This window comes from Microcebus murinus, chromosome 18 (genome assembly GCF_040939455.1).
Source record: "Microcebus murinus isolate Inina chromosome 18, M.murinus_Inina_mat1.0, whole genome shotgun sequence".
In the NCBI taxonomy this organism is placed as follows: Eukaryota; Metazoa; Chordata; class Mammalia; order Primates; family Cheirogaleidae; genus Microcebus; species Microcebus murinus.
In genome coordinates, this window is record NC_134121.1 from 11549397 (window position 1) to 11562343 (window position 12947).

The following is a 12947-nucleotide window of genomic DNA, read 5'->3' on the forward strand; positions in this document are numbered from 1 at the left end:
CTTGAATCTAAAGTGAAAGCAGTTGGCTTCGTTGCGTAACTTTCCTCTTGAAATGTTCTGCTGGTCCAAGGCAGGCTTGGAGAGGGCAGATGGTGAGGTTCATCCAGGTGTGGGGTTTTGCCAGGGGTGTGCAGTGAAAGGAGGGTATCTGTGACAGTGTAACTGTCACAGTGGCTCAGAGATTGTTGGCTGGACAAGGAAAGAGGTGAAACCTGCAAGGGCCTGGTGAGCAGTGATGAAATAGTAGAGGCAGTGGATTAGTAGTAGAGGCCTGAGTCCAAGTGGCTGAGGAGTGATTGTCAAGAGGGTATTTCATCCATGACCTGGAGGGAGGGGATGGGGATGAACAGAGAGTGGCAGATTTTGCTGGAAATTGCGCTTTCAGAGGGCTACAGGGCATGTGTGACAGGGTGGGGACAGACGCATCGCTGGAGTTGCGGGGGGAGTGAGACCCTGGGAGGCCCCGGGGATTCCGAGGACGGACGCTGAAGTCACAGAGAATGCGCGCAGTTGGAGTGGCGCCAAGATGATGGACTGGGGAGTAGAGTTTGCGGTGGATACGGACTGACTGGGAGGCTGGGGACGGAGACCCAAAGCCCAGAACCAGTGCAGAGCTATGAGAAGTTGGGCAGGGGGACAATCTGAACGTGGCGGTGGGCGGGTACCCGTCACTTCCCATCAGGCCCCCACCAAGGATTGCGGAGGATGCAGCCAGGGCTCAGAGGGCAGAGTTTGATCATCACAGACCAGAATTCCCAGAACAAAAGGGTTGGGGAGCGAATTGGGGATACATTATGCACAGCAGTTCAGGGATGAGGCCATGAGCAGCAACCAGGGCAGTGTCTAAGCATTCCAAAGACGCACACAGTGTGGCGTGTGCAATTTGAAGTGATTTAACGATTCACACTGTGTTTCACTGACAGAAATGCCAGCTGATGCCAGAGAGGATCATTCGTGTCTGCAAAAAGTCCCGAAGCTACCCGGGCCTTCCCGGAGCCCAGCCGCCGTCCTCCCCAAGCCCTCTGCCTCCTTCGAACAAGCGTCTTCAGGAGGCCAGATGCCCTTTGACCACTACGCCACCGACAGCGATGAGCACCTCGAAGTCCTACTAAATTCCCAGAGCCCCTTAGGAAAGGTGAGTGACGTCGCGCTTCTGAAAATTGGGGGCGAGGAGCCTGCTTTCGACGGGATCGTGGATGGGTTCTCCGGGAAGGCTGCGGAAGACCTCTTCAGTGCACACGAGATCTTGCCAGGCCCCCTGTCCCCGATGCAGACACAGTTCTCACCCTCCTCCGTGGACAGCAGCGGGCTGCAGCTGAGCTTCACCGAGTCTCCCTGGGAAACCATGGAGTGGCTGGACCTCACGCCACCTAGTTCCACACCCGGCTTTAGCTCCCTGGCCACCAGCGGCCCCAGCATCTTTAACATCGATTTCCTGGATGTCACGGATCTCAATTTGAATTCCCCCATGGACCTTCACTTACAGCAGTGGTAGAACACCTGGCGCACAGGCGCTGAGGAAGACCAGGAGGAATTCCCTGGGGAAATGCATGCAACCATAAATACTTATAATATCCAAAAGAAGAAGAAGGAGTGAATCTAAGAGAAGCAACGGAGGCTTCTGTGACAATCGACAAGAACAAATAGGAGTCAATTTTTAAAATACATATCATGTAATATTTACCAGCATTCAGTACCTGTTAATGATTTATTTCAGCAATGCAATCAAAAATTTGCTTTCTCAGATTAAGGCTGCCAAAAAAAAAATTCTTTCACTGCCTTTTCAAATGTCAGTATTTTTTTAGCCCATCATTTTTCTCAGGCATTGTTGGGGCATAAGCTTTTCCCATGAGCTTACTAGACATCCTGTGGGAAGAAAATGTAAAGTGTTTGGGGCGTACAGGGAAGCCAGCCCCCCCAAAGGTTATGGAAGACACACCATGGTGGAGGCCATGGCCCAGGTCTCCATGGCCTGTCTTTTAAGAGACGCTAGACCCAGCATCAGTTAAAGAGCTCTTGAGACAGAATCAAGGGACAGAACCAATCCGTTCCCAGGGAAGCAAAGTCAGCTCAGTTGCCCTCTGCCATAGAACTGCCCCACCAGGGCGGTTCCGATCCTGTAGCCAGGACTCTGTGGTCACTGATAACAACTAACCTGCCTTGAGTCCAGAGAACTCCATCCAGAACTTTCTTCTCCTTAAGCCAGTGGCCCAGTCATTCCCACCGTCTCTGTGCGGATAAGCATGTGTCATAGGTGAGGACCCTGAAGCAGGAAAAGCTCCTGCCCCTGAACGAGATGCCTCAGCTTCTCCAGCCCAGCCCCCTTTCGTTCCAAAGACCACAGGGGCAGACGGAAAGTTACCTGCAGGCACAGGAGGCGGCATCAGGGATCACTCAGACAGGCCTAGGGAACAGCAGCGTTTCACATACGCTGGGAAACATACCGTGGGTTACTGTAACACTTATGGAGGCCCAACTTCTTTTTTCATTCTCTTATTATCAGTTTTTCTCCCATTCCACTCTTCTTTCACGATATCAATCCATTCTTGCTCCTCTCTTGACAATCTTTCTTTTTCTGCCCCAACACTGGGAGGGGAGGACTTCTCAGTTCTCACAAGCTGCCACACTCCTGATAAAGCCATTCTTTCAACATGTTAACAATCCAGGTTCTTCTGGAGAACTCATTCTCCACGTGCACAGTTTTCTGCAAAAGGAAGTTGTAAGGATTTCATTAGGAAGAAACTGGTGGCTAGGTCCGCCAGTCACAAATATCATTCTATTCTCATTTGATCGACAAGCAACCACCAGTTTGTGTTGCTCTGGGGAAATTGGAAATCATTATATTGTAAAGATAAATATGGAAGATATTTGCAGGAGAGAGAGTATTTCAGAGTTTCTGAAAGAAAACACAATTGCACATTGAAAGCGATGGAAGGGAAAAGACAGTGGTCCAATGTGCATTCCTTATTACCTCTCGTGCTTTGGCTGGGAGTTGGGAAAAACTCAAATTGCAGGACAGTTTCTGTCAGGCTCACTGTGGCTCCAATTCACCATTTTATAGTATTGCATGCTGTAGAAAGGAGCTATTGCTATTATTTTGTTTTTTTATTTAAATCACTAAGGCACTGTTTTCTTCTTTTGTAAAAAAAATGTTGTTCACTGTGCACTTATAGAGAAAATAATCAAAAATGTTGTGATTTTAGAAGTTCTCTTTTTGATAAACCAAAGATTTAGAAGTCATTCCATTGTTAACTTGTAAAAATGTGTGAACACAGAGTGTTTTTGGTGACTGCTACTCTGAAAGCTGCCAAATCTTATTCGGCGGGGAATACATATACACACATGTGTATAGATATATACACATGTGTATAGATATATACATATGTGTATATTAAATATGTGTATGTGTATACATACATACACGTGTGTGCACGTGTATCTTGAAAAGCAGTGTTACAGAGTTCAATACCAAAAGCCTTTAACTGTTATTCTGCTGTGAATGATACCTGGCCTTTCTCACTACGAGTTCCTGATCAATCAACCAGACTACACGTTGCCTCTCTGTGTATGACTAACGGCTCCAACTGATGACTCACAGCCAGCCACTTGCTTACCACGAACAAGCTCACCTTGGCAATGAATATGGATGTGAAGAGACAGAACAGCTTCACCATTAGCAGCTGGAAATGGTAACACAATCTCTTGTAGAGGAGCATAAAAGGAACATGAAAACCATTTTACATTCCTTGATCCACACTGTGCTTCAAAAGATCCACATGGTAAATGTTTTATTTTGCTTTTATGTCAGTCATCAGATACAGAAATCTAGAGGGGAAAATTACCAGTCTTTTCTTTGAAGATGAAGCTATGAGGAAGAAAATCTTATTAACACATTCCACACATTTGTTCATTCCTCAGAGGTGGACGTTTTATTGGGGCCTTGACAAAGCTTGCTGGTCAGTACACGTTTCAGGTATCATGTTTTGTGATTTGTGTGTTATTATTCCCCCCCCCTTACTTCCTTTGGAAAACAAACTCACATGGTTTCCCTGCCCTGAGTCCCTGGTCAGAATGCTAATTACTTTTTCCTTTGGGTGTTTCTATCTGAGGGACTAGACCTAGTTTGGGGTCCTTTGTACTTTGCCAGACTGTGCCTTTTCACTAGGATCTTTTTAGGGTATTCCCCAGGACTGACATCCACATGCACAGCAGACAAAAGATGACTTGGCTGCTGCAAACCAGCACAGTCCAAAGAGCAGATTCCTGGACAACTGGTCTCATCTTCCTCCTGCCGTCTCCACAAAACATATTCGCCCTGTCTCTTCTCAGCTCAGATGTGAGATTCGGAGGTCAGGGGGAAAACTGGAGATAATTGGGAGAAAATTGATGAAGTTAGCTGCTCTCAGTGGATCAGATAATCCATGTTAATTCATCTGTCTCCTATTGGGGATTTTTTATTTTAAATTTATTTAAACTGTTATATATGTCCTCTTTTGGGGTGACAAATCAGGCATGACTAAAAGATGTACAGTGACTTATGAAGATGTCCACATTCAAGTTTCTGAATGCTCTCAGAACCTGAAGGTGACCACAGGCAGTATTCTTAAGATCCTTGGCGTCCCCACGGTGATGGGAACTTGCAGACATTTGCAGTGATTCCTAATGTTGCCGCAGTCTGGTAGATTCATACTTACCCAAGGGAGTCAGAAAACGTATTCATGCAAGCACTTCCAGTAAGCCAGCACCCATCAGCAGCAGCCCTACTTCTAACAATCAATATTGGGACAACACATGTTCTATTATGGGGGTAGTGGCAGTGGGGGGAGAGAGAGAGAGAGAGAGAGGAAGAGAGGAAGAGGTGGGGGTAAGAATAAAAAGAGGCCAACTTCCTGATTTATGAACCTCTCAGTTCAGCTGAGGTGTCACATTATGTAAAATGAATCACAGATTTTTAAATGAGAAGTCATTCTTAACAATACAATGATTGCACCAGTAAATAAAAAAAACTGAGACAGCCTTCATCTGAATATTCAAGGGTCTATGAACTTTCAGCCTTTTGCTTTCAAAACCATTTATTTCCAATCTGAAAAAAAAAAAAAGAATCAATAAAACCTATCCCAAACATTCGAGACAATTTTTTTCAAATATTATTTATTTTAAATTCAATCAGCTCTTCTAGAAACAGATTCTGGTCTGACTGAAAACTCCCACATCAAACCCACTCATCCAGTGGATAATTATTTGATGACTACCATGAGCAAAGCACACAAACCTTCAGTTCTCCAATACTGAATTGATTCAGCCCAGATTGTTCAGATTTTGAATGACTGGGCATTTGTAGTGTCTATAAGCAAGAACACTGAGAATCTCCCAGTCCTCACATTGGAAAACCATTTCTTTATAATAAAAAGGATTCTTCATTTTTTTTTTTTCAGAAGGGAAACTGAAGGGCCCTTTTTAGCTAAAGCTCTCTCCTACACCAAGATTCCTGTCTCTTTCTTTGCTGTCACACGGCAGTAGCCAATCCCTTGAAGATCGTTTAACCTCCCACCACTTAAAACATCAGTGAGAGTTTGAAGATTTGTTTTCGTTGCCAGATACAGAAGCCCCTTGAAAACAAGGAGAGGGTGGAGGAAACACTATTTTTGGTCCTACCCCTACCCTCAATTATCAAACAAGCTCTCTAGACAAAAGGGACACTTACTGGGGAGAAACAGGGTATCCATGGTGAGACCCCATCCCTTAAGAGGAAAGCTCCAAAGAGCAGGGAGGCAATGCAGAGGACTGGCTGCCCTCCTCACAGCAGGAAGCCCACAATTGCCATCACAGTTTGGTACACAGTTTGCCATCAGATATGAGAAAACTTGGAGTGAAAAGAATCTGGGGTCTTGGTTTTCCCATAAATCTAATATTAAACCAGTAGGGTGGTACAGATGTTTTATAAGGCAGATGGTAATAATAGAGACACAGAGTCCAGGTCCTGGAACAAGATGGTCATATAGTGCCGAGAGCTGGCCAGTTGTGTCAAGGAGCTGGGTTTGATTCTAGAGTCCACCTTTTCAGAGAACCCCGGGCTAGATGGAGACTGTCCATGGGGAAATGATTTCAAGACAGGAAGGATCTGGGAAGAATTTCATTATCGTCTGCCAGGGACATGGTAATAGGACTCATTGGATCCAATAACATGTAGGCTCCCTTCTGATGATAGAATTTGGTGATTTTTCCCTATGGATTAAGACAAACAACCCCCTGAATGTCTCCGGTGCTTATTTTAACCATCTGCTCCTACCATGGACACTGGTAGCATGCGTTTATTTTTTGAAATGGCTTAACATCTCCTGAGTGTTTGTGGGGAAAGAGAGTATGAAGATTGGGATCCTGGGAGCCATTTAATGTTTTCCAAGGGAACAGAACCCACAATGCCTCCAGAGTGCCTTTCCAATGGCCTGCATGAGGACGGGGGGCAATGTATTGCTGGGTGCTGAAAGTCCTCCCTCGGGGAAGCACAAAGAGGCACTCTCCAGAGAACCAAAGAGCAAGCATGTGTTCTCTGCAGGCCCCTGCGTAGTGGTGTTTTCGTGTTGGTCTCCTTTGCTCAACTCCACATAACCAGAAAGAAATGTGGGTGACTGGGAAGGCAAGAAGCAGTGGCTAAAATACCAAAGTTGGCATGTGTTCTTTTTTAAAAAAAAAAAAATGCGTATATTTTTAAATAAAATGTTTATTTTAAAAAGAAACCTTTTTCCTTGGCTGTCTGATGTACCCAGGCCGTGTGCTATGTGCCATTTACGTGTATTATTTCCTTTTATTCTCACAAGGGCCCCATGGAGTGGTGCCATTATTATCCCTGTTTTTGCAAATGGAGAGAACCAGGCTCAGAGAAGCTAAATAAAGTGCCTGAGGTTACACAACTGAAAAAGTGGCAGAGCCAAGAGTCAGACTGTGATGTGCCCCCTCCACAGCCCCCCAGCTTAAGCACCACCCATCTTATTTGCATTTGCACTTACTACTGGTCATAGTAATATAATGAGGATGTTTGCAAAACTGATCCTCAAGCTGCTTATATGCCCATTAAAATACACACACACCCACACACACACACACACCTTAGTCAACCCAATGTTTTCATCAGTTTAGCAACTGAGCACATTGAATAATAATGTAGAATACGCTGGGCATCAAGATGGCCCATAAGATATGTATAAACTCAGACTGTTTAAGACCTAGTTTTATCAGCTTTTCTCTCCTAATTTTATTCCTGCTTGTCTTCATCTCATTGGTGAATATATAAACCACATAGAGGACCTATGATATCATGAAAGAGCCCTGCAATGGGCGTCCCAAGCCCTGATGTAGCCAAGAACTGATTTTTCTCCATATGGCTCTGTCTTCCCCTGCCTTCAATCAGCCTTACTTCCTGGTGGGCTTTCTTCGTGTAGAAACAACAAGGTCAAAGGTTGCCAGCAGCCCCATGTGTGGCAATTCCAGCCACAAGAGAGTTTCTCATTCCTAGGAGTCCCAGCAGGAATCTCACAGCTGGCTCTCAGTGGTCTGGGCAGGTCCCGACCATCCCTGAAGCCATCTCTGTGGCTGTGAGAAGGAGGAACAAATTGATTTCCAGGACCTGGATCCCCCACTCAGCCCTGAGCTGTGGAATGGGGTCATTTGTTTCTCATGGACTGATAATGGAGAAGGTGAGGTTTTCTAAGGGAAAATTGGGGTGCTCTTACCAAATGAGGGGATGGACACAGAAATAGATTTCTACTACATGATCCCTGCTTTCAAGAAGTTTGCCATCTAGAGAGGAGACAAACAAGTGCACAGGGAACGATACACAGTCTGAAAAGTGCGTGCTATGTGCCACCAGGCTTACTAAAGTCTTGGGAGTGGAGGTGGGGAAGGATGGTCGGGAAGAAATCTTCAGAGAAGGAGACCACCAAGCCAAGATATTAATGACACAAAAGTTGGGCAGGCAAACAATCAAGGAAAAGAGCATTCCAGGCCAGGGAGACAGCGTGCACAAAGGCCGGAAGATAAAAGAGAATTTACCATGTTCAGGGAACGTGAGAAGTTCAGGATAGCTAGAGAGTGGAAAGGAAGAGTAGGGACGTTGAGGGTGGGAATGTAGGAAGGAAAAGAGAAAAAGTTGGGAGCTATGTTAATTTGTATTGCTGTCATAACAAAGTACCACACACTGTGGAGCTTAAGCAACAGAAATGTATTGCCTCCCAGTTCTGGAGGCTAGAAGTTTGAAATCGAGGCGCTGGCAGGGTTGGTTCCTTCTGAGGGCTGTGAGCTGCCCCAGGCCTCTCTTCTTGGTTTGCAGATGGCCATCTTTGTGTCCACATGGTGTTCTCCCTGCATCTTGCATTGTCTTCCCCTCTGTGTGTGTCTGTCTCTGTGTTCAAATTTCCCCTTTTTATAAGGACTCCAGTTATCTTGGATTCACCTAATGACTTCATGTTAACTTGCTCACCCTAATAACCTCATGTTAACTTGCTTACCTTTGTAAAGACCCTGTCTCTAAGTAAGGTCACACTTGGAGGTGCTGAAGGTTAGCACTTCAATGTGTACATTTTGGGGGAACACAATTCAACCCATAAGAACAGGCAAGCCTGGACCAGACTACAAAGTCAAATACTCATAAGATGCATCGAAGAGTATGGACTGCTCTTTAAAACAGTGGGTTTCACTGAAGGGTTTTAAGCAAGGAAGTGCTGTTAACAGTGTTCACGCTTTAGAAAGATGACTCCAGCTATGGTGTGGATTGGAGTGTCAAGGGCAAGGGAAGGGCAGCCCAGTACATTTTTGTAAATTTGTTTGGTAAATCACTGGTGTCCTCCTTATTCTACAGACATGAGAACTTAAAGAGAAATGATGAGAAACCCAACATACTGGATTCAGTATGCAAAGAATAATGGGGTTGGGGTGGCAAGAGTGAAAGTAGAGCCTGTGGCAATAACCCTGTCAAGGGGCAGAGGGTGGTCTCTACTAAGAAAGTGGTGGTGGGAACAGAGAGATGAAGGTAGGCACGGGACATGTTAATAGAATGGAAAAGCTGGGACTTGAGCATTGGGTGGGGGTGGTGAAGAAAAGAGGGGCTTTGGATTTGGGGGAAGAAGAGTTGGATGCTGGTGTATGTTAGTGCCGGTCACAGTAAGAGACTCAGAATGAGGAAGAGTTACTTGGCAGGAAAAATAATAAATTTGCTGTTTGAGTGTCTAGTGTCTGTGGGACACTCAAGCCAAAAGTCTTCACTAGGGAGGTCTGGAGCTCAGAGAGCCTTTGCATGGAGATACCGACATGGAAGGAGTCAGCACATTGGCATCAATTGAGACTGTAGGAAGAGCTTTGACCTACACAATGTGTGGAGTGAGAAGAAAAGAGGATCCTGAGGAATGACAGCGTTTAAGATACTGGCACAGGAGAATGAGAGGGAGTGGATAGAAAACCAGGAGAGGGTGGTATTTCCATCACCAAGGCTGGAGAGAATTTCAGGAAAGATGGGGTCTCTAATCCTGTCTAATGCTACTGTGTTCCACTAAGACAAGGACTGAAAAGTGTTCATTTGATTGACTAATGAGGAGGTGGCTGGTAACCAAGCTGAGAAAGAGCAATGTGTTTGCAGTGGTGAGGCCAGGCAGGTGTAGAGTGAGGAATTGAAAGGAGATAAGGTGAATCCAGCTGTGTCTTTCAAGAAGTATGGCAATGTAGGCAGAAGACACACAAGGCCATAGCGGGGAGTTGAACATTAAAAGGATTCATTTTCAAGAGGAGCTAACTATTAAATATGAGTTGATTTAAAAGCTAATGGTAATTAGGTAGTATAAAAAGAGAGAAGGTGGCAGAGAATGAGATCCAGGTTGCTTTGCTTTAGGGAAAAAGAAAACCGGTAGCTGTGGCAGGAAAGAAAAGGGAGGGTGCGTAGAGAAGCAGGTGCCTTGGGAAGACACCAAGGGAGTTCTCAGGTGGCAGCTTCCATTTCATACTGGAAGCAAGATGGAGAGACAATGGTCATCTGGTGGGGGGAAGTTTTAGTAAAAATGGAGATAGACAGGATTAAGAGCCATGGAGAAGAGGAGAGAAAATCAATGAGAAGATCGGGATGGATGCCTAGGAAGAGTTGGAAAACTTGGCTGAAGATCACGCCCTCTGCACAATGGTGGGACTTCCCATTACTGGCATTAAAAGCAGAGAAGCAGAGACGGGAGTTGAGACAAGTTGAGGATGCTGCAGGAATGGGTATAAAAGCAAGAAAACAGAACTGGGTAACTCGGGATATGACTGAAAAGGAAGTAAAATGGTGAACCATGGAATAAACACTGTTATTGTATATGTAGGTGAAGACTGGTCTCAGAAAGTGGTGAAATCAAGAAACTAGAAGAGGACCAAGTATTGATGCAATACTACTAATACTGTAATTTTATTGTCATCATCATGATAATAATATTAGAGTTTAGTAGAGATAAATAACAGTTTCCCAGGAATGGTTCAAAGTGGAAGTCTCGTGCTCCACATGCCTAGATTAATAGGAAGTCCACTTTATCACCCCAAAACCCATATCACTCCCAAATATCAAGGAATGCCTTTGTGTCCACTGATGGAAAGAGAGACCCCATGCTCCTGTCTTTTGTAGTGGAACTGGAACAGAAATGTATATTCTTTAATACTAGAGAATGGTACAACAATCAACTTAGAGGGGTTGAGATGGGCTGAGGTGCTTTTAGCCTCTAGGCTAGAGAACTGGTGTCACAGTTGCTAAGACGGGAGTCCAGGGACTTTCCACAAATTACTGCCACCAGCTGGACAGGCTTTTTAGTAGACGTGGTCTTACTCCCTGGGTGTCATGCTCAGGCAAGGAAATCCCCTATAAAGTGAGGCTGGACTCCCCCAGGGGAGAGCACCATTGCTCTTTGAGTGACATGACCCTCTAGAACAGAGTGTTAAATCCTGTGCTCTTGCTACTCTCCCAAGCCCAGGACAGGATATGAGTCCTCCATGCTCCTGCTGTATGTCAAACTCGTAAGGAGATAATGCCCTCTGTACAATCACATGCATGATCCAGTGGGGGTGACTACATAATTTGTCATCTAGAGCATGACACTGTTGTCCAGGACCAATGCTAAATCCTAAAGGAGGCCAAGACTATAAGCACATCCAAGACTATTCCAGGCAAACCAGGACTATGGTCACCCTAAATACATGCCACCTGAGGACATGGAACCCCCATCCACATTCATGTACCCCAATTGATCAGCTGACCTGGTGCAGGGTCCAGGCCACTGGTATTACCTCTTTCTAGCTTCAGGGTAATTTAAGTGGCAACCTTGCCCCTTGCCTGATACCCATTCTTCTTTAGATCCAACCCACTCTACCCAGGCCTGAAAGTTCTCTTTAACTTCTAATTTTAAGCCAAGGGCTTGGCCTCTTGGTTTCTTTCCTCCTCAAAGCCTCTGGGATCCATATACAAACTGATCCACCCTTCTTCAGCATTCTCTATAACGAGAGGTATTTGGAGAAGTAGCTATATTGATCTGGGTTTTGGGGATATCTGTCCTCAGAACAGTGGCAGCCTATTTGCCTTACCTATACAAATCAAGAGAGGTCACTAAACTGAGAACTCCCCATAAATAAAAAGAGTCCCATGTTTGAATTTAAGATTCTGTAGAAGGAAGCTCAATATGAAGACCAAAGGGTTCTTTGGGGATAAGTAGCTGAAAGGAAGCAGATGTCAAAATCACTGGGGTGGACAATGTAAGAGGCTGGAAGGCCAGCATGTTGGGTGGCCCAGCCATGTAGACATCAGTATAACACAGAATGACAGCAGGACATGGAATGCAGAAGTAGATCAAGCCATGTTCAAAATTCGAATGAGGGGAAACAACCAGGAAGTACGAAGATGACAATAGGAAGGAAGGAGGGAGAGTGGTAGAACCCCATAGCCCCATAGCAGAACCTTCAATAAGCAGGAGCTCTTGCATGAAGATGAATTAATAGCAGTGTAGATGCAGGGATGAGAGATGGAGGGTTTCAATCCCAAAGTCAAATCCCAAGGAATGTGGGCAGGGGGAGATAGGGCAACCTGCACTTGAGAGTTCAGCAGAGAGATGCAATTCAGTAGCTGATGTTGCAGGACAGCTACTATTGATTTATCCTAGGACAGAGAGGAAGTTTGGAAAGGAGCAGTGAGAGTTTGGACCAGTGGCGAGGGAGCACACAGCAGTATGGAGATGAAAGCAGAGGAGATAAGGTCTGATCTGCTGGCGCTTACAGCCTGAGCAGGGCCTAAGACCTCCAGGGACGTGAGCCATGGTGTTTTTACCCAGCCTCAGGGCTGTGGAAAGAATTCATCCCAGCAACCTCTCAGTGGGGGACAGCAAAGGTGAAGCCTCTCAGAAAGAATTAACCACTGCCTGCATTGATTGTGTTTTGAAGGGAGTCTTCGTCCAGGTGTGCAGTCAACAGATGAGAGAGAGAGCAAGAGCTTGGGATGAGAGAGACCTCAGTTTGAATCTTATCACTACCACTTATACAATTTAAGACAAATTTTAAAAATTGTTCTAAGCCTCAATTTCCTTTCTGAGGAAATGGGGTGAATAATAGTACCTACCTCTCCAAGCTGTGGTGCAAATTAAATGAGATAATATTTTCAAACGACTTTGTCCACTTCCTGGCACATAGTAAATACTCAATAATGTTAGCTCTTATCATTTGTGTTTGCAATAAAAGGTGGTAAGGACCATGGTAGAAGAAATACAGGGTGATATTAGAGCATATAGTTGGGACAAGAACATATTCAGGGGAGTGGGTAGGGAAGGTTTCCTAGACATTTAGTTTGGCACATCAAAGATGAGGAGGCACTAGCATTCCCACCAAAGGGATTCACATGTGTGAAAAACTACAGGCAAAGAGATAAAGTGCATTGCAAAAAGCTGGAAGGGTTTTAG

General features: G+C 45.1%; 1 protein-coding gene across 1 annotated transcript in view; it reads left to right on the forward strand.

The window, feature by feature from the left end:
- Positions 1 to 6689, forward strand: part of MYOCD (myocardin) — a 98540-nt gene extending 91851 nt beyond the window's left edge. Inside the window, exon 15 of the mRNA XM_012777447.2 lies at positions 924 to 6689. Within this exon, the coding sequence (XP_012632901.2) occupies positions 924 to 1495 (572 nt within the window). The 3' untranslated portion in view covers positions 1496 to 6689. The remainder of the gene's footprint in view (positions 1 to 923) is intronic.
- Positions 6690 to 12947: the final 6258 nt, after the last annotated feature.